The sequence below is a fragment of the Eublepharis macularius genome, chromosome 7 (assembly GCF_028583425.1).
Source record: "Eublepharis macularius isolate TG4126 chromosome 7, MPM_Emac_v1.0, whole genome shotgun sequence".
Classification (NCBI taxonomy): Eukaryota; Metazoa; Chordata; class Lepidosauria; order Squamata; family Eublepharidae; genus Eublepharis; species Eublepharis macularius.
The window spans coordinates 142341060-142363254 of NC_072796.1; the positions used below are offsets into that span (position 1 = coordinate 142341060).

Below are 22195 nucleotides of genomic sequence, written 5' to 3' on the forward strand. Positions count from 1 at the left end.
GTGACGCATCCGTCCCGTCCCCCCATCCCTGCATCTGGAAAAGCCTGTCGTTGCCCCAAAGCAGGTCCAGAATAGACATTATTTGTAAAGGCAGCAGCCGTATTTGGAGGAGGGAAGGACGCAGGTCGCGAACTGCCGAGGAACTTTTCCTGGGAACAGGAATGGGAGTTTTGAGAGTGGCAGAGCATTGGGCAAGGAAGGGCCCGGGCCAGTCCCATACGTTTGCCAACCTCCAGGGGAGGCCTGGAGATCTCCAGGAATTGCAAATGATCTCCAGACTACAGAGGTCAGTCCCCCTGGAGAATATGGTTGTTCTGGAGGCTGGACTCTACGGCATTATACTCTGCTGAGGTCCCTCCCCAAGCTCTACCTCTTCTCAATCCCCAGATATTTCCCAACCTGGAGTTGGCAAGCGGACAGCTTGAGTTTGTTTTCTGTTACTCTTTCCTTCCGGGCGGAACCTTTCTGGGCGAGCTCAGTTGTCAGGGGAGGCCGGTCCGTCGCTGCGCCGGCCCCCCATAGTGTCTCCAGTCGACCTAGGCCTCACGCCCAATACGGCTCCGCTCGCTCGGGTGGCCGAAAGCCGAGGTCGGGATGCGGCTGCTGCGAGGCGGGCTGGGCTTTCTGCTGCGGGCGGGGATGCGCCACGGGCCCGGCCGGCCTCTCTACGAGCAGGGCCAGAGCCCCTCGCCCCGCACTCGCGAGTACTTCTACTATATCGACCACCAGGGGCAGGTAAGGGACGGGGAAGGGAGCCGAGAAGAGGGCCGGTGCGTAGTAGGAGTGTCTGGGCTAGGACTGGAGAATGTCTGGGTGAAAAAACCTAAGGATGCCAACTCATGGTCGGAAATTTTCTGGAGATTTGGGGGCTGGAGCTGGAGAATACGGGGTTTGGGCAGGGGTGGAAGCTCAGCAGGGTATGATGCCCTAGAGTTCACTCTCTAAAGCAGTCATTTTCTCCAGTGGAACTAATCTATGTCGTTTGGAGATCCGTTGTAATTCCGGGAGATCTCCAGTCCCCACCTGGAGAAAGGCAACCCTAGGCCGGTCACACTCTTAGCCTGAACTACTTCCCAGGGTGGTCGAGAGGATAAAGGAGGTGATGTATACCCTCAGCTCTTCATAGGTAAGCCAAGGCCCTATAAAAATGGACCGAGCCTGGAGTCCCAGAGTTAAAACTGATATCCAGACTACAGAGATCAGTTTCCCTAGAGGAAATGTCTATTTAGAGGGCAGACTCAGTGGCATCACATCTCCAAGGAGCACAGCCCTTCTCTGTGCCCAGGTGCCACCCCCAAATCTCTAGGAATTGCCCAAGCTGAAGTTGGCAACTAAAAATTAAGTTGAAACTTCAATCCATTAAACTAGCTAGGTAGTTTTGACCTTTGGGTTTCGCATGTTGAAGCAGTGTTTGCTTTTAGGTTCTAATTTTTGCCCTGTATCTGAGCAATAGTTGCTGTATTTCAGCCTTTTAAAACACACACTAATGCAACAGCCTTCCTGATATTTTCAAAATCTTCCAGAAGAATGTCTGAACAAAGGATCTACCTTAGAACAGGAAGCATGCCAGCTTCCTGTGATTTGTTCTATCTTTGTGTATCTCCGTGCTGTTTTGTAAAGACCTTTATAATTCATATTTTCTTGCATATAATTTTAAAATTTCATATATAAAGATGTGTGTGTGTAACATCTTTGGCCTAATTAGTTGGGTTTCTTTTTTCCATTTGTACTTTTTAGCATTTGTGGTTGAATGGAGTTGTCGCTGACTTGCATGTTGTGAAAACTGAATTGGAATAAAACCAGAAAGACAGACAAATAAAAGGCTGTTGAGGGTGCCTCTTTCCTGCAAACTTCTCTCTCAAAAGGCCTAGCTAATTTGCAAAGACATTCCTAATATGTGGGTATAGATAGTTTTTATACACACACACACACCTACCTGTGTATGTGTGAATGGGAACATTACACTAAAAACACTACTAATCACATTTAACATTGTATAGCACGTGTTTGGAGCATTTCTCATACATTCTGTTGTAATTCTTTCAACAACCTTGAAAGATAGCATGTTTTTATTTAAGACTGTAAACACTCCAGCATCCCTAATAAGGATGCTTCTTTTACACAGCAAGGATTCTCTGTTTTGAGTGCATCATCGCTGCAAATTCAGAAACATAAACACTGGTAATGGAGCTTCCCCACTGGAGTTTTCTGCAGTCTTTCCTCCTTCAGTTGCAACTTTCCCAGCATCCCCACATATACACAGGCACGCACTGCAACCAGAGGAGTTTTCCAGAGATTTTTAGTCATTGCTGCAGTATTACCCTCTACAGCAATTGCTGTTTTTTTAAACTCTCCCATGGAATGGCAGGGGAAATGGTGGATGCAAGCAAGGCCCCTGTTACCCAAATAGAAGGTCTCCTTAATTAGTTGGGGGGTGGGGGCGGGAAATGTTCAGTAGGAAAGGCTTCTTTATTTAAAGAGGAATAAAAGACAAGCAAACACAAAACAGCACACATACAGAACTAACTGAGAAAACAGGAAAATGGGAGAGCAATTCAGAGTAAGGTGATATTTAGCAGCCCCTGAAGAGGGGGAAGGTCCATGGGAACATCAGCAAAATGGCCAGTGTTTCATGGGGAGAAGGAGAAGGCTCAAACAAACTTGTGGGTCCCGGAACACACACATTGAGCACACGGCTGTGCGGCGCAATTATAGAGCAAAACATTCCACAGGTCAAAACTGACATCTTGCTTCAAAGAGAATGGCTTGATGACTTGTCCAGAGATTGGGACAATAAGTTTAGGAAAGGCTCAGTGGCTGTACCTGAGGTAGACAAAAGGTGTGAATGGGCCTTAATGACCCAGCAGTTGTCAGATGGGGAGAGTTATCAGGTTTGATGAATAGCTGTGATTGGGGTAGGTGGTCCAGGAAGCAAATCACAGTGTTGACGGGATTAGCGAGTTCTTGGGAGACCTCTTTGTTCTGGGTATGTGTAACTCTCCAGGGTGTGGAGGTGTCAGCTAGCTAGACCACTTATGACTCATTCTAGTAATTTTCCAGCTCCAGTCAGGCTGACAACCACTCTGCCTTGCTAGGCAGTGCCGTGTGCTTATGGCATCTGAGGAAGGGGTTTATGATATTCCATGTCCATAAACTGCCCTTTTCAGCATAAGGGGTCTGACTGCTAACAGCCCAAGGACAAGAAAATGGTACCCATTGCATTGTTTCCCCCTGTTTTGTCTAAAGATTTCTTACATATATAAAACTTATAGCAATCTTTGTTTATAAGGTAGTAAAATTTGTCCCTTCCTTCAGTAGCTTCAGACTCTTTGGCAGTTCATCCTGCCTCATTGCAGCCACCTCTCTTGACTCTTTTTTGGCCTCTATCACTCAATGTTAGTTTTACTTTTGCATTTCATTTCATTATAGACATCTGAAGTTTTAATTTCAGAGAAAGCCACTTGCTCTCACTTTCACCATCCGTTTCTATTTCAAGGGATGTAATTTCCCCTGGGGAGGGGGGGAGACATGCTTTTTGTTACCAACAAAAACTAAAGTAGTGGCATGAGAAATTATTTGGAGTAACATTTTCTGAATAATAACAAAACAAAAATACAGTACTGCTCACATCTGATCGCTTGCAGCTGACGAAGAGAGCTGTGGTTCTCAAAAGCTGACGATGCATCTGACAAAGAGAGCTGTGGTTCTTGAAAACTGTCAATGCATCTGACGAAGAGAGCAGTGGTTTTCGAAAGCTGACGATGCATCTTACAAAGAGCTGTGGTTCTTGAAAGATGTCGATGCATCTGACGGAGAGAGCTGTGGTTCTCGAAAGCTTATGCTACAATAAAGTTGGTTAATCTTAAAGGTGCTACTGGATTCTTTACTATTTTAGTACTGCTCACAGTAATTGCTTGCAAGCGATAGCAATGATGGTTGTTGTGGGTTTTCCGAGCTGTATTGCCGTGGTCTTGGCATTGTAGTTCCTGACGTTTCGCCAGCAGCTGTGACTGGCATCTTCAGAGGTGTAGCACCTCCGAAGATGCCAGCCACAGCAGCTGGCGAAACGTCAGGAACTACAATGCCAAGACCACAGCAATACAGCCCGGAAAACCCACAACAACCATCGTTCTCCAGCCATGAAAGCCTTCAACAATACATCGATAGCAATGATGTGCTCTAAGACACCAATTTTTAATTTAACTTTTGATTTGATGTTTTAAGCATTAAAATGTACTACAAAACAAATATACTTTATTTAGAATTTACATCCTCAAAAACAAAGGTTAGCATTGGGATCTGAATCATTCATATACTACAAGTTATAGAAATATTCATATCTACCATCTTGAAATATGGTGGCTACATGAATAGTAACTTTATTTACAACAAAAGGAATAGTATATTCAGTACTATCAACCCCCAAAACATACAGTTTGACACCAAAATGAGCATCCTACAAGAATATGAAAAAGATCTGCCACCTTGCAAAATGGCAGCTACAGAGAAATGGCTGTCTCTAAAACAAATGTATTCATTCACTTTTTTTTTTTGAGCCGGAATGTCCCAGAACAGCATTCCGGCAGCTCTTTAAAATACCTACGTGGCAGGTGTCACGTGGGTATTTTTAAAATGGCCTTTTTGGGCCCAGATCCCTGCTGAGTGGCACCAGCCTGATTCTGGCTGTTTTGGCCCCGATCCGGGCCATTTTGGGCCCTAAATAGGCCCAAAATGGTCCAGATCGGGCCCGAAATGGCCAGGATCGGGCCAGTGCCAGGGACGGGAATCCTCCTCTGCCCGGCACCAGCCCGATCCTGGCCACTTTGGGCCAGAATTGGGCCTAAAATGGCTGAAAGGGGCCCAAAACAGCCAGGATTGGGCCCAAAAGGGCCAAGATTGGGCCTCTGCCTGGCAAGGGAACACTCCCCCACCCAGCAGCTACCAGATCCTGGCCATTCTCGGGCCCTTTCCAACATTTTGGGCCCAATTCAGGCCCAAATGTCCAGCATTGGGCCCCTGCCAGGCGGGGGAACACTCCCCTGCCTGGCAGAGGCCCGATCCTGGTCATTTTGGGCCACTTTTGGCCATTTTGGGCCCAATTTGGCTAGGATCGGGCCCAAAACAGCCAGGTTTGGGTCTCTACCAGTTGAGGGAACACTCCCCCACCTGGCAGCGGCCCAATTTTGGCCATTTGGGGCCCAAAACAGCCTGGATCGGGCCCGAAACTGCCAAGATTAGGCCTCTTCCGGGTGGAGGAACACTCGCCCGCCTGGCAGCTGCCTAATCCTGGCCATTTGGGGCCCAATTCAGGCCCCAAATGGCCAGGATCGGGCCCTAAATGGCCAGGATCAGGCTGCTGCCCTGTGGAGGAATGCTTTCCCGTGTGGCAACAGCCTGTTCCAGGCTGATCCGGGCCATTTTGGGCCAAATTGGACCTGAAATGGCCCAGGTCCGGCCACTGCTGGGAGGGGGGAGTGCTCCTCCACGACCCGTTCCAGGCCGAATCAGAACCACCACCACCACCCCATGGAGCACAGGATTGCTCCCGGAGTGGCCACACCTGTGCGATGGTATCATTTTCCGGAAGTGATGTCATCATGCAATCAATCCCAAGAGCGCACGCACACTGCGTGCACGCACATGTATCCACCTCTTTTCCCAGAAAAAAAGCCCACTTTTCTCAAGTGTAACCCAAGCAGTTTGCACCATCATTCTCCTATTCCCCCATTTTATCCCCACACCAGCCACCCTGTGATGTAAATTAGGCCTTCTGTGGCAGAGTGGAGATTCAAAATTAGGTCTCCCAGATCCTACTCCAATTTTCTACCCATTACACGCTTTTGGCTTTCCTGTGCACTGCTTCAGACTGTTTAATCATTCACTAATGCCCAAGAGCATTTCTCCTCTGCTCCTGTGACTGCTGTGTTTACTTTGGGGCCTTTGATGGGGACTCCCCATTCATAGCTCAGTCTCTTAGCTAGTGTATCCACTCTCTAATTAACTGTCTTCTAGGATTTTTTTAATCATAGAAGTGATGAAATACTGGGCTGCGTCCCACACTTAGAGAAACAGCTGCTCTTCGTTGCACATGATCATCCCTTTGCAATGCCCCTCTGAGGAGCTTTGCTGCATGCACTTGCCAGTGGCTTCATTGGAAAGGTCAGTCCCTTTGTCTTGTTTCTCAGGAGAGCTGAAAGATTCTGGCCAGAGCTCTTTGTTGCCTCGCAGCTCCTTTGACAGGCTGCCGCAGTCCAGCTAAGGCGAGTGATTAGCTGCTCTCCAAGTCAAGACTTTTTCCTGATGAGTGGGTCATAATACTGCCCCTGGGCAAAGCGGGTGTCTCGTGACGGGTCTTCTGTGTAGCTGAGCAACAAGGAGATGAAGCGTGTCAGGTTCAGTGTTGGCATACAGGATGCAAAATGACATCCTTCAGAGAGGTGGAGTCTTTGAGACGATAATTTTAGAGCCAGGCAGCCCCCATCTCTTCGTTGCAGAGGATCTGCCATGTTACTCAGTTGCAGCCAAGAAAACAAAGCTTCCTGTGGTACATTGGAAACTTATTTCCATGTGGCCTTCCATCAGGAACAGTCTGCTTCCTCCGATGCACCAAGTAAACAATGAAAGTACGGAATGTTACAGAAACCTATTCTGCTGTTATCAGTCTTTAAAGTAGAACAGGACTCTGTCTTCTCATTCATTCTCTGCTATTCAGCTTAGACCTAAGGTAGTTAACCTGGGTATGTCTGTTGGACATTTATTTATTTATTTTATGTCATTTATATTCCGCCTTTCTCACTGAGTCTCAAGGCAGAATACATAGTGTGAGATTAGTACAATTAGTGGCAAGGACAAGGGCAGGCATTTCCATACAGTGTCAAGAACAATTCCATAAACAATGTCATGGGGTAAATTAATACAAGTTTACAAAGACAGAGCATTAGCAAGGATCCAGTATGGGGTTGAAGAACTGCTGAAACAGAACATAATCAGTTCTAGGACTTACACTAAACAACATGAAGCATAGGTAGGATAGAGGAGTACATATGTAAAGCAACAGATAATATGTAAGGCAACATAATGGTGAAATCTATGGTTCCTAACTCAATAGCAAAACATCTGGGACCCCTGACTATTGATACATGCAAGAGGGTTTGCTTCTTGAGCCTCTTAGCTGGACTTCACACACACACACACAACAGTGTTATTAGTGAGGCCTTACTATACATGGAAACTTAAATACCTAAATAATCTCTAGGCATGTCCAGGTAGGTGTCCCAACCATCTTGCCTAGTGGCAGTCTCAGAAGAACTGGATCCTGGGTAAGCAAAACGGGCACAGGTGTAACCTGGCAAAGGGTGCAAAAATTGCAAAGCTTTTGCAATAGGTGCAAACATGTTGCTCCTTTCTTGAGCTAGATCCAGAAGAGTTAGCCATGTTAGTCTGCCGTAGCAAAATAGAAAAAAGTCCAGTAGCACCTTTAAGACGAACCAACTTTACCGTAGGCATCTGACGAAGAGAGCTGTGGTTCTCGAAAGCTTATGCTACAGTAAAGTTGGTTAGTCTTAAAGGTGCTCCTGGACTCTTTTCTATTTTTCTTTAGCTAGAGATGTTCTCCTGTAAGTAAGGTGGCCACATGCAGCGTACTTCTTGAGTCATTGGGGGGTGCAGTTTGTCATACAGAGGTCCCTGCCACCAGCAGTATCTGCTGGACTTTCCTCTATTGGTCCGTCTGTTACAAGTTCTAAAGGAAGGGATGCTTTGCCCGCCTTTGAACCTGGTCTCTCCCAGTGTCCCTCACTGAGGCATGATTTTCTTCCAGGGCATTCAGCCTGTGAATGCTCAGAATATTGTTCTTACTGTTCTTTCATTGGATTGTGAATTTCCTTCGAGCTGTGGTCCTCCCAGATACCTGTTCCCGCAATCAAAGGCCCGAAACAATTCGGTCCAGGGGTTATTCCGAACAAAGCAACTTCTGCTGCGTACAGAAGCAGACTTTCTCCACAATCAAAGAGAAGACAGGTGAGGGCCTCTCCTAGTTTTGCTCTGCTGTCAGGATTAGACCGAGATGTTTTGCGGGTGAGTTGTACCCAGCGGTTCAATCGTCTCCATTGCATTGCCCCAAATCTGCCCCCTCATCTTGCCCCTCCTAGTAGGGCTGCCTTGAGACACCTTGATGAGAGATAGATAAATCCCCGTACTGGTAACATTCTTATAGACAAATCAAAAAGAGTCCAGTAGCACCTTTAAGACTAACCAATTTTATTTTATTGTAGCATAAGCTTTCGAGAATCAAGTTCTCTTCATCAGATGCCTGATCCGAACTGGTCAAATACAGAAGAGGAGGGGAGGGGAAAGAACAGGACATATATCACAAGAAGACAGAATGCAATTAGTGTGAAGGCAATCAAAACATTCCTTTGCTTTTAAATGTAAACATCTCCTTTTGGTGTGGAGTCAGTTTGCCGCAGTGAAGGTATACAATTCCTATGTAGTATAAGCCCTCGATAACCACAGCTCTCCCTGCCAGCTGCATCTGACAAAGAGAACTGTGGTCCCCGAAAGCCCACAGGCACTCAGGCTGAGATAATTGACAAACAAAGCCCACACCAGGCGTCTCTGGGCTCCCCCAGACCACGCCTCTGTAAAGGAAATCTGTTACCTGTGATAATGTGATAACCATTCATAGTCTCTATTCAGTCCCAGCTTGACAGAGTCAAATTTGCATATGAATTCCAATTCAGCAGCCTCCCGTTGGATTTTGTTTTTGAAGGGTTTCTGTTGAATCACAGCGACTTTTAAGTCTTTGGTGGAATGTCCTGGTAGATTGAAGTGTTCTCCCACTGGTTTTTGGACGTCTCCATTTCTAATGTCAGATTTGTGTCCATTTATTCTTTTGCGTAGAGGTTGGCTGGTTTGTCCAATGTACAGAGCAGAAGGACATTGTTGGCACATGAGGGCATATATCAGATTGGAGGATGAGCAGCTGTAAGAGCCAGAGACAGTGTAGTTGATGCCATTGGGTCCTGTAATTGTATTCCCTGGGTAGATATAGGGGCAGAGCTGGCATCTGGGTCTGTTGCAGGGCCTGGTACCTGTGCTGGTGGCCCTGCTGGCCGATTCATGATTGTAAGTGAGAAGTCGTTTAAGATTGGGGGGCTGTCTGTAGGCAAGGAAAGGTCTTCCACCCAGGACTTCTGAGAGAGAGGTATCATTTTCCAGGATGGGTTGTAGCTCCCTGATGATACGTTGGATGGGTTTGAGCTGGGAGCTATAGGTGACAACCAGTGGTGTTCTGTTGTTAGTTCCTTTAGGTATGTCCTGGAGCAGACTGTTTCTGGGTACTAGTCTGGCCCTGTTGATTTGTTTCTTCACTTCATTTGGTGGGTACTGTAGTCTCAAAAATGCTTGTTGTAAATCTCTTAAGTGTGAGTCTCGGTCGAGAGCATCGGAGCAGATACGGTTGTAACGTAAGGCTTGGCTGTAGACAATAGACCGAGTGGTATGTTTAGGGTGGAAGCTGGAGGCATGTAGATATGAGTATCGGTCTGTTGGTTTCCGGTATAAGGTGGTATTTATTCGTCCATTATGTAGTTGTACAGTGGTGTCCAGGAAGTGTACCTGTTGTGTAGAGTGGTCCAGGCTTAGGTTGATAGTAGGGTGAAAGTTATTGAAGTCCTGATGAAATCTCTCAAGGGCTTCCTTCCCATGGGTCCAAATGATGAAGATGTCATCCAGGAATCTTAAGTATAGTAGTGGTTCCAGTGGATGGGAGCTGAGGAAGCGTTGCTCCAAGTCCGCCATGAATATGTTAGCATATTGTGGTGCCATGCGTGTGCCCATGGCTGTGCCATTCACCTGTAGATATAAGTTGTCACCAAATTCGAAGTAATTGTGAGTGAGTACGAAGTGACAAAGTTCAGTGGCGAGGTGTGCTGTGGTTTTGTCCATGATCATATTCCGTATGGCTTGCAGTCCATCTGCATGTGGGATATTGGTGTACAGGGCCTCCACATCCATGGTTGCTAGGATGGTGTCATCTGGTAGGTTGTCAATGGACTGTATTTTCCTGAGGCAGTGGTGTCCCGTAAGTAGCTGCGTGTGCTTGTGGCATAGGGCCTGAGGATAGAGTCCATGTATCCCGAGACTCCTACTGTGATGGTGCATTTTCCTGAAACAATTGGGCGTCCTGGGTTACCTGGTTTGTGGATTTTGGGTAGTAGGTAGAATCTTCCTGGTCGTGGTTCCTGGGGTGTGTCCATATGGATGCATTCTTGTATGTCCGTGGGGAGTGTTTTTAATATTTTATTGAGTTCCCTTTTGTATTGCTCCGTGGGGTCAGAAGGTAGTATTTTATAGAATGTTGTGTTGGAGAGTTGTCTTTCTGCTTCTTGTATATAATTTTGTTTGTCCATGATGATAACTGCTCCGCCTTTGTCAGCTTCCTTGATTACGATGCCAGAATTATTTTGGAGGCTGTTTATGGCCTCTCTTTCTCCACGGCTGAGATTCTGCTTTAGGTGTTGTTGTTTGTCAATTATCTCAGCCTGAGCACGTCTACGGAAGCATTCAATGTAAAAGTCCAATGAGGAGTTACGGCCCTCGGGGGGTGTCCATGTGGAATTCTTTTTCCTGGAGTTTTGTAACGGTGGTTGTGTATTGCTGGGTTGGGGGGGGGGGCTGCTGAGGCTGCTGTGATGGTGTCTGTTCAGTGCTTTGTTCATCGTTTTGTTCAGCAGAGTAGTTGAAGAATTCTTTCAGTCTTAGGCGTCTAAAATAGGCCTCCAGGTCTCCACAAAGTTGTATGGTTTGTGTGGGTCTGGCTGGGCAAAAAGATAGTCCACGTGAGAGGACTGATTCCTCTGCTGGGCTCAGCTTGTAACTGGAAAGATTGATGATGTTGCTTGGTGGATCCAAAGTGTTTTTGCTCTCTGTTGCAGGCAGGAGTTTTGAGAATTTCTTCTCCTTCTTGTTCTGTAATTCAGTGAATAGATTGCAATAAATAGTTTCTCTGGTTGTGGTAAACATCTGCCAGTTCCCGGTCTGTGCAGAAGGGGTGTACTTCATGGAAGAGTCTAGTTCAGAGATCTCTTGCTTGATCCATTGTTGCTTGCTGTACATCAGTCCAATGAGGTGAATTAAGAGTTTCCTGGATAAGGTGTTGCATAGTTTCTCACTGTAGTCTGTGTGGTAAGTGGATTTCAATGGATTCCTCACACGAAGTCCCTTGGGTAGAATGTCCAGTCTTTTGCATTTAGAAAGAAAGATGATGTCTGTTTGTATTTGTGCCAGTTTCTTCATGAGGTTGATGGATTTCCTCTCCATTTGGCTGAATGCAGTGCTTTCCATGGTCGGACCAGTTCGGATCAGGCATCTGATGAAGAGAACTTGATTCTCGAAAGCTTATGCTACAATAAAATAAAATTGGTTAGTCTTAAAGGTGCTACTGGACTCTTTTTGATTTTGCTACTACAGACTAACACGGCTAACTCCTCTGGATCTATTCTTATAGACAGGCTGTTCAGCAAGACCAGCGTGTGTGTCTGCTTCTTCCTTACTGTAAATCATAGGCACACACTAGAGGAAGTGCAGCTGCACTCTTTGCAGGGAGCAGCAGCCCTGGTTATGGGATCCTCACCGCAAGGGGCTCTGTAGCCCAATGCTAATACCCGCTCCTGGGGTAGATCTAATCCGAGCTGTGCGGTGGATCCGTGGAGTGCTCCGGCAGTGATGCCTGGCTTTCTTCCAAGCCCCGGAGGTGTTTTGGCCTCTTTTTAATCCATTAGCGTTAACTGCCAATTCACACACTCTCCTCCGCTGCATTAATGGTGTATCGAATTAGAACTGAATTAATCATTATGGGAGAGATTAAGAGTTGTAATTAGTGTTAAAAGAGGAGTTTGTGGCTGGCCTCGCACTCTGGGCTGATCCGGAAAGTGACAGTCCCAGGGAACGCAAGAGCTCTCCATTGCAGGTGGCTCCCCTTTGGGCTGGTGTCTACCAATGAACAGCCTTTTAAGAAGCTTTCCTCCTCCCTTCCCCCTCCCCACAAAATCCCACCCCTGCCTCCCAGACCCATACCTCCACCCTTATTCATCCTTTCCCTTGACATGGCGTTTAATTTTATCAGCCGTGTTCTCAGGCCCTGGGCAAAAAAGATACTGGACAGAAGTGTCCATTGAAAGAAGGAGGCAACATTAGCTGAAATGGGGCAGGGGGTGCCTCGGTCACTGACCCTTGGTCATCTGCCTGCATTTCTATACAAGTGTAAATCCAGATGCCTCCAGATGTGGATTTGCACAGCCTTGTCCGTCTCCTGGTGTTTTGCCCTTCAAACCTGGCTTGTTAGGGAGAGGATCGTGTTCCTTGGCCAGGCCAGACCAGTGTTCAGAGCCCACTTGCAGAGCAGCTGCTGTTCCCCCTGTCTTGTGATGAGGAGAGAGGTCCCATTGGAAACTGCTGGAGGCAGGGGGCGGGGGTATTCTGTGGTGGGTGAGCTCTCAGCAAGGGGCTGCAGTCTGCTTGGGGCCCTGCCTTGCTGAGTATTGGAGGGTGGCCCAATCCCCAAACAGCCTTCCAGAATCTGAGAGCCTTTAGCCACCACCCACACGGCTGGGGAAGGCAGTTGCAGTTAGACGTTATCTGTTTGTGAATCCATCTGTCCCTCCGTATGCCCTCTGACTCAGTTCAGGCTAGATCACTCTTGTCTTGTTTTAAAAGACGCCCTGGGGTGTAAAGATGCCAGCCATTACCTGATCTCACTCACCAATGAAGCTCTTGTAAACAATGACAAATCTAAAGGTAATCATAGCGGGGGGAAATACAGAACCGTATATTTTTACTCATGTATGTATAAAACTTGGAACGAGTAAGACTAAAGTAAGGATTTTTGCTGTTCTCATATGTATGTGAAATAACCACTATAGAAATAATGTTACAAACTCTGTAAAGTTGGAATATCAGCCCTCTTATTGTTATTGAAAATATTGTCAAATAAAAATTATGTATAAAAATAAAGAGTCCAGCCATCTCCTCGACCCTCCTTGGTCCCAACTGGGTGGTACAGGCTATGGTTACTCCATGTTCTCGGAGGTGCTCTCTTTTTTCTTTCTTTATGCTGGCATCAAAAACCAGCTTTGGCTCAGCCACAATTTGAAGAAGTGGCGATGTTACCCCTTCCTCTCAAGCAATCCTAGCAGACTTTAATATAATCCACTGTCAAGGCTGTCCCAAGGCATTTCCCGGTGCTTTGAAATAAGCAGCAACTCCTGTTTGAAACTGCTATTGACTGCGGAGCTGACTAGGGAAGAGAAATAGTAAAGAGTCCAGTAGCACCTTTAAGACTAATCAACTTTACTGTAGCATAAGCTTTTGAGAACCACAGCTCTCTTCGTCAGATGCATCTGACAAAGAGAGCTGCGGTTCTCAAAAGCTTATGCTACAATAAAATTGCCTTAAGAGCAGCAGGACTCTAATCTGGAGAGCCAGGTTTGATTCCCCACTCCTCTAGGTGACTTTCGGTCAGTCACAGCTCTCTCAGAGCTCTCTCAGTCCCACCCATCTCACAGAGTGGTTGTTTTGGGGATAATAATGACACACTTTGTAAACCGCTCAGTGTGGGCATTAAGTTGTCCAGAAGGGTGTGTTGTATTTTTCTACTTGTAATAAATAAAGAAAATATTTTTTTTAAAAAAAAGTTGTCCAGAAGGGTGGTATATAAATCAAATATTATTATTATTAACATGAACATTTATTATTATTTACATTTATTAGTACATGTGCATGTACATGTATTATTATTATTAACATTATTATGAACATGTACAACCATTTTAATGTTAATTTTCTGAAGTAAAAATGTTTTGTTTCTGATGCTTCAAAGGAGCGCTGACTTTCTCTTTCTCTTCCTTCCACCGGTCCTGTGACGTTATGCAGCTTTTTCTGGATGACGCCAAGGTCAAGAACTTCATCACCTGCTTCAAAGGTAACGTCTTCTCCACGCCCCAGACCACCTCTTCCAGCCTCTACCGGCATGCTCCCTTCTGTAAACCAGGAAAGGGAGACCGTCGTGGGAGCAGAGGCCGTAAATTGCAGTTGGAAAGCATGCCCTTATTAAGATACTGATGATTCTCATACCTTAGTCAAAGGATGGCAGGGGCAATGCAGCCTGCCAGCACGTTCCGTCCCGCCTTCCTGGCTGCAGGGCGTGCCAACATGCGCCCACTTGTCATTTTCGGCTAGGAATGCTGTGGGGTGGCCTGCTTAGAAGTGGCTCCTTTTGGCTTGGGACTTTGTTTCTACGGAGGCACGGGAGCACTTCCTGGTGAATCGTGCCCCTCCCCAAGTGGTAGAAGAAGGAGCATTTGGCTTGTCTGCCACAGGCATCGCACACCTTGAGCCAGCCCTGTCTCCTACTTCTGCCTTAGCCTTGGAAACTCGTCACCTTCTCTGGGGCTGAGCGAGTGAAAGAGAACTTTGGCCCCCAAAGTCTTTTGTTCCTGGGAAACAACTTTTTCTTGCAGGTTATGCAAGCTTTGGCAGCTGGGGACCTGCTGAGCACTTGGTGTTGTGTCGATTGAATCCCCTCCCTTGAGAAACGGAGGAAGTGCTGCTAAGCTACGGCATGATCCCGAAAATCCCCTCTTCGACACTCTTTATCTTCTTCTGGAACTGCTCTCATCCCCTCCTGTGTGCTAGTATTAGGGCCTGCTGCCGTAATCTTTAATCAGGGTATTAAAATCTGGGCCAGCCAGCACCACCAGGCACAGCACGGCCCATGGCAAGTCCTTAAAGCAGCAGCTGTTTCGGGGGCCGCCAACGCAGAGTCTGCCCTACGGCTGCTTGGCTGGGCTTCGTGGGGAGCTGGGCAGCAGCTACGGGTAAGCCGGGAAGGCTTCCTGCTACCCCTCTTCTTCTCTCCTTAGCAGAGCCAGCCCTGAGCTCTGAATGGTCCTCAAGTACTCCTAGCAATAGGGTCTGCCAGAGTGAGCCTGTCCACCCCCAGACGCAGGGTGGTAATCTGCTAATCCGTAACCCCTCCATAAGCATTTGCAGTCGTCAGCAAGAGACGTGTGCCAGTCGCCAACTCTGTGTGGCATTGGAGGGCTTGACGTTCCAGTGATATTTTCCTCCTTCGCTGGCAAATGCGATTTAGCTTTTCAAATCCTTTTTGTTTGGCTTGGGGCCGAAGCCCGCTGGGAGGTGGGCAAGTACATCAGTCAACAGCCTGGGCACGGTACAATTCCAGTCCCTCTCTTGTTACACCCCACGCACCCCTTACTGGTCATTATGTCCTGGGCCAGTCACAGGACCAAAGATCCTTGCTGGTTGCTAGATGAAATGGGGAGAATTTAAGAAAGTTCTTTAAAATTCCAAATATATATACACCACAAATTTAGAAGTGCTTTCACCCGGTGCCTAGAACTCAGCACCAAGCAAACTGATAAGGGGGGAGAGTTCTGCAGTCAACAGAGGAGGCCCTGTCTCTCATGTTCAGCTGGGTCACTCGAACATGTCTGGGCACACTTCGCAGGCCCTCCGTTGCATCTCTTAGCCGATGGGCAGGTCTGTGGGGGAGAAGGCAGTCCCACACTTCCAGGCTCTGTGGGTAAGAACCAGCCCTTCCATGGTGCCCAGAAAACAATTGCAGCTTAAGTCATCGCTCTGCCTGTATGTCCACGATACCCTTTTTCTGTTGCTCTCCTCCAGGATTCTGGATTGTGGGGAGAGAGGCAGATGTTGCAAGGCCAGCCTGTGCCGCATGGGGTTGGGCTTGACTTCCAGCTTGGACACAGTTTGGAAACCACCTCCTTGTGGTGGTATTGGGCAAGCCCTGCCAGCGACAGCCGTTTCCAGAGTTGCTTAATTCATGCTTTTACTAACAGTTTGTCTTTAATGGAGTGATCATTTCATGCTTCAGAATTCTTTAAAGCCAGCAGCAGCCCTTGAGGTCGTCCGTGCTGGCTATGAGTGCCTGGTACGGCTGGTCCCACCACTCGGCTGTGTGTCACTCTCTGGGCCGTTTGCATGTTGCCAGATTACTGATGTGTAACCGCCTCCTCTGAGGAGTCACGTGCAAGCCGCATGCATCAACAGCACGTCCAAATGGCACTGCAGAGGGATGCTGTCATTGCATCCCGGCTGTGCTGTGGCCGGAAGCAGCCTTGTGCCACCTCAATCCCTCTTAAATCGAATGCATCTTCTGACAGCCCTGGCCCAGTGCCAGGAGGGGAGGAGGCCAGAAGCGGTTTGTCTAGCTCAGAACAATTCAGAACCGCATCTAGTCAAGATTTGCGGCTGGTGGTCAGTCCTGGAGTGTCTGTTTCCTTTCTTAAGTTTCAAGCATCAGCTTCCTCTTCCTAAAATGCAAATGAGGGGTGCAGGGCCACCTTTCTAACTGGCCTTAGCAGCCTTCTGTTCATTTCCTCCTCTGCCGCCTTCTGATTCAAGGACGATCCTAGAGCTGTAATTTTCTTTCCAGTCTGCACAACTTTCCTGCCAAATCTGCGGAGGTTTTGCCGTGTTATACACACTTGGGAGCAGCCCTTTACCGGCAGCATCCTTTCCTTTCTCCATTATCTCATTGGTCTCTCATCTAAAACCGCTCCAGAGTCAGCAGCTCTCCCGGCAGGAGCAAACCTGGTGCTTTGTGCCTCTTAATTTCCTCTTCCCAATTACGCTGCTGCAGCCGGGCTATTAATAACCTGAGTTTATGACTCAAACAGTGACTTGTGCTGTTGCAGGCTTGTAAATGCGGCTGGGTGGGCGTCTTTGGGTCCCAGTTGCTCAGACCTGGAACCAGAAGAAACAAATCAAGACAGTGTGTCGTGGAAGTTGAAACTGCTTGACAAGAAGATACCTTTCTGTACGCAAGAGAATGCCAGTCGACAAGGGGTTTGGGGTTGCCAACCTCTAGGTGGTAGCTGGAGATCTCCCAGAATTTCAACTGATCTTTAGGCCCCTGGAGAAAACGCCTGCTTTGGAGGGCAGACTCTATGGCATTATAACCCATTGAGGTCCCTCCCCAGGCTGTACCCCCAGAATCTCCCGGAATCTCCCAACCTGCAGCAGAGTTGCCCCATTTACATTCTGCTAGTTGAGGATGGTTTTCCATGTGTCGTAAGTCACCTGTAAAGGTCCTGCAGGTGTCTGGAGTTTCCGGAAGGGTGCTTGTTGGGATTGCCAGTGGCTCTGGGTCCGGGTGCTCCTGGCAAGAGAGACGTGTATGATGCACCCCTGTGGCAGGGGGTGCTGGAGCTTTGCAGCACCAGCGTGTGCTCTTGTAGTGGGAAAGTGCGTGAAGCTGCTCCAAGAGGGATTTCCTGATAACAAACAAGAGAGGTTTGAGGCTGGAGGGGGACACTGGGGTGTATGGTGGCTGCAAGTGGCGGCCAGGTAGCCGACCACACAAAGCAAAATGGGGCCAGTCGCTGGAGTGGATGTTTCCTTTGGTGTAACTTGGGGCCGCTGGTTAGGTACACTTTTGGCTTGCCGTGTAGCTCATTGTTTCCTGGACCACCGGGAGCTATTTTACTCTGCCAGCATCTTTTAGGGAACCTTGTTCCTTTCCCCTCCCCCTTTCTGACATGCTGCATAGTAATCTAGACTGCGTGGATAGATTTATGAGGACCAGGTGAGTGTGTGATCCTCGTCCCAAAACTCCCTCTCATAAACTCTTAAAAGAAAACGGTGAGGGCAGGAGGGATCTTGTCTCCAACCCAGAAGGACTCTCAGTCAGGTGGCATATCCGGTGCCTCCAGCGGAATTATTCTCAGACTCCACACCCTCCTGGCAACCTGGGCACCAGCCATGCGGCAAAGCTCTCTGTGTCCAGGGCTCTCGCCACCCGCAAGCTTCAGCCCTTACAGATCCGGGTCCCACCTTTGGACCCAACCTCAAACATGGAAGCCACTCTTAAATCTTTTTCCTTGCCATTACTTTTGTCCCAGCTCCCTCCCCCCACGTATGCACACGCACACACCCACATGCACACACAGACACACCCGTATCTTCTCTCTCTTAAAAAATGAGCATAAAATCCAGACAGCACATGGTGTTGGTTGTGCTGGTGATGAGGCCTGGGCCATCTGTAGAAATCCAGAACCTTATTATCGACTCCAGCCTTGTCTCTCTCTGGACCCCAGCCTTCTCTGGCGGGCATGACACTCCTTCTTGAAAATGGGACCGGGACCACAAAGCGATTCCTTTCAGACAGTGGTTGCCCCAGACTCTCCAACTCAAAAGGTGCATCACGTAAGCCAAAAGCAATTGGTTGGAAAGGAGAAGCAAAATGTAACCTTGACCGCCTATCATGAAAATGTGCAAACGATGGCTTTAATTCGGCCCTGCCTGGTGAAATACGCTGCTTGACTAAAAGGCGCAAGGAAGCCAACCTGGGAATGATTCTGATTCCCTCCCCCTAAGCCACAGGCTAGCTGGCTACCACCTCTGCCTTTGCTTTGCCAAAGAGCCAGGAGCCGAAAGCACAGCTGGGGCGTCTCCCTGCCTGTTGTACTTCAAAGAAATGGATCGACTGCAGCACTTGGAACACCATTTCTCCCTCCCTTCTCCCCAAAAGGAGGCCATTAAGTGCCTCGATAGCAAAGATGAGCACAGGCTGTACAATAAAATGCCCTCTAAGCCAACAGACAGAGAAGCTACACTGGGGACGGGGAACAGTTAGGTACCTGCAAGGAACTCTTTTATCAAAAGACGCCTCCAGAAGGACGGCTGAAAAGGTGTTGTGCTCTCTTTTCCTCAGATTGGCGCCTCTGTCATTGTGCAGGCACCATCAGCTGGCCAAACAGGCAGCTGAACCGTTCACTGAGGGCCAGGAGTCCATCTGCTGCATGGAGACCTTGCCCTGAGAGGGCAGCCACAGTTCCATGCCGGAGCTCTCAGCATTCTGAGCCAAAGGAGCTCTAATAGCAAGGCTGGGAAAGACACACACCAGCATGACCTCAGAGACACAGAGCAGACAGTCTCGGGTTGCAGAGGCTGGTGGGCTGCCTTTGGCTAAGGCAGCTCCTTATATTCAGGCCATACTTCTCAAAAATAAAACCCAGTCTTTTGGGATTAGAGTTACAAACTGTTCTGCTAATAGAACTTGTTCTCCCCTAAGCTTGGGGATTGTCCCTAATGTAAGTCTCCCAGCAGTATACCTTTACCAACTCCTGGCTCCCAGTTTGCGTAGAGCCTTTTCTCTGGCCAGATTTAACGTTCTTCCTTCAGCTATTTTATCTGGTAGATTTCACGGGATTCCTTATCATAGCAGGTGTTGTCCTTGTTTGACGGACTGTGTTGAAACTGTCTCCCATGTTCTTCTCCAGTGCTCTTCTTATCTGGCACCACGCCGGGATCTTCTACATCCTATTTTAGCCCAACTTTCAGAGTTTTCTGATGATTTTAAGGTTCAGTTCCTGCTTGACAACCCAGATGGGGAAATAACTGAAATAGTAGCAAAGTTTCTCTACAGTGCCATGGCTATACGCCCTGACAAGTCATATTCTGTACTGGTTTTGCTGCCCTGTTGCCCTGTTCCTATCTGTAATTTTAATCTCATTTTGTATGGAGTTTCTGTATTTAAAATTTTATATTTTATATATGCCAATAAAGGCTTGCTTGCTTGTATATTCAGGCCATGCGTATCCCCAGAAATCACCCTGCAGCTGTCCAGTGTTTCTGGTGCTGTTTTGGGGGGGGATTCTCTAGCTTGAGCTTATTAAGCAGGCGGGGAAGGCACTTCCTGTGAGGACCGCCATTTCATGGACACGCCATTCTTTCTCCTCTCTCTGGTCAAAAAGACCTCAATTCACAGGCAGGCAGCCAGTTGTGTTGCTAGAAACACAGTAAACAGACTTACTTTCTCTCCTTCCTCCAGATAAGCATTTCCTGGTGTTTTTCTTCAAGCAACTCAAGGTGAATCGGAGCGGCCGCTACGAGGACTCCTTCCCCTACCTCTCACCCTGCGGTCGGGAGCACAACTATGTCCGCTGTGACGACCTTCCCATCGTCTTCACCCACCTCTTGCAGGGGAGCTCTGGTGAGGAGCTCCTGTCCTACTGTGGTGGCGCGGACAGACTGACAGTGTCCTTCCAGCCCAAAAAGCTGCTGATGCGCCCCGAGAATGGGCGCGTCTACCATCCTGGCCCAGAAAAAACCGGAGGCGTGGGGCTGGTGAAATCAGCATTGGCCTTTGAGCTTAGCCCCCACTTTGAATACGAGCAGGGACCTGGCCAGCCTCCCACCCATTTTCGTTGGCAGGACAAACGCCATGTTCTCACCAATGAGCTGTTGCCACTAATCCGGGACCAGGAGAAGGACGGGGGAGCCTAGAGGCAGAGCTAGCGAGGGGCTCTGTTTGACAACCAGTGATCGACCCACTGCCTTAATTATGTGAGAACTGTTGCTGCCAACCTGTGTGGTAACTGTAGCAGTGAGAGGAGCCCGTATTCTGTAATTCCAGACGCCTTATCCATTCAAGCAGCCTGTGGGAAGCTTCCAGTCCAAGGCAGCTGGTCCCTTTGAATGAGGGAATTCTGAATCTTCCGAGGTCCGTTTGAATGTTTGTAGGGGTTCTGCATGAGGGTTGGTGGGCCGCTGTCCCGTGGTGCTGGAAGAGGGAACCCACCAAGAACATCCTACCCATTCACAGCAAGGAACTGGAGGGGCCAGGCTGTCGTGTGCTGCTCACCAGCGGTCAAAGCAGGGCACATCCCTGCTTGGCCGCTTGCCGCAGCGCTGGTATATCTATGGCAGGTATTGCAATAAAGAGCAGGCTGTCCCTTGGGATGATCTCTTCCGTGAGATGTCATGATTTATAGGTTTGTTTGTTTAGGAAATCTGTTGTACAGTTTAGGATGTAAAATACAATCCCAGTAAACCAGTCAGCATAAAACAATAAAATATCAGCCTGACAGAAACCTGGCAGAGCGAGTCAGTAGACCAACAGATCCAACTGCAAAAGCTCCCTGGAACCAAAATGTTTTTCAGGCCTTTGGCAAAATGATTGCAGAAGAAGATCTCAGCACCTCTTCTGGAAGACTATACTAGAGGAAGGGAGCAGCCCCTGGAGAGGCCGTGCCGTTGCAGCCATTGTGTGGGTTTTCCTGGGAGAAGAGGCTGAGCTGGCAACTTCTTGTAGGCTGACCTACAGTTGGTGTCACTTTTGCACGCTTAGGCTTGGATCCATTTCTTCCCTCTGCGCAGCACTCTCCTCCATTTCGAAGGCCGTCCCGTGCTGCCGAGAGCGATTCTCTGGTGCTAGGTGCATTCCTCTTATTGCTGATCTTTTGTGCGTTGAAGTTGGCTGTTGCCAGAGGAATACGCTCCAAGCAGAGGACCTCCTCCACAGTGGGGCACCGCACTGTGCAAAGGGAAGGAAGACATTGGATCCAAGCTCCCAGCCACAAAATATCCCCTTCCCATGCAGGATGCTGGTGCAGGGTATAGGGTGGATTGGCCCAGACATAATCCGTCCTGCTGTGTGTAGCTTCTGGAAAGCACGTCTACCCAGGAAGACTGCACAGGCACAGCATGAAAAGGGGAGGCTGGTCAGAGAGGCCTGGGGGAGCCCAGATGAGCCCCAGTGCCCTAATCGATACTCATGCCTTCAGATGATGTCCCACTTGCACACGATTGCCACTGCAGCAACTGAAGGGAGCTCTGTGGGAAAGTTTGCTTGGAGGTTGGGTGTAATGGATCTCCAAGGCTCTCTGAACTTGGCAGGGGGAGGAGATGGGGATGAGTCAGAGAGTCCAGCAGCTTAAAAACATTTGACAATTGTTTTAAAAACTTGCCTTGCATATCAGAGCTAACCCAGACTTTCTAAGGGGCAGGCAGTCCCCAGAGCAGCAATAATAATTATAATAATAACTGTGCTTCTATCCCACTCTTCTAGACAGATGAGTGCCCCACTCTGAGCAATGAACCAAGTCAGTGTTGTTGTTATCCCCACAATTCAGCTGGGGAGCTGGGGCTGAGAGGAGGGGCTTCCCCAGGGCCATCTGCTGAGCTCAAGGCAGGAGTGGGAGTCGAACCAGCAGAGGTTGATTCGCAAGCCAGCCACTTAACCACTGTGCTACAGCAGCACCCTCTGGCCCAAACCACTAGAGGGCAGTGACATGGGTGGGCAGCAAGGAAGCTGCCGAGGTTTTTTTGGCACAGTGCTGTGAAATACTTTCCTACCCACTGGTTTGTA

The 22195-nt window shown here is 48.3% G+C and overlaps 1 protein-coding gene across 1 annotated transcript; it reads left to right on the forward strand.

Annotated features, from left to right (window-relative positions):
• The first annotated feature begins 542 nt into the window (after nt 1-542).
• C7H8orf82 (chromosome 7 C8orf82 homolog) lies at nt 543-20918 on the forward strand. The gene is made up of 3 exons (XM_054985480.1): nt 543-735; nt 13933-13981; nt 19877-20918. The coding sequence occupies exons 1-3, from the start codon at nt 595-597 to the stop codon at nt 20329-20331; spliced, it is 645 nt and encodes a 214-aa protein (XP_054841455.1). The 5' UTR covers nt 543-594; the 3' UTR covers nt 20332-20918.
• The last annotated feature ends 1277 nt before the right edge of the window (nt 20919-22195 follow it).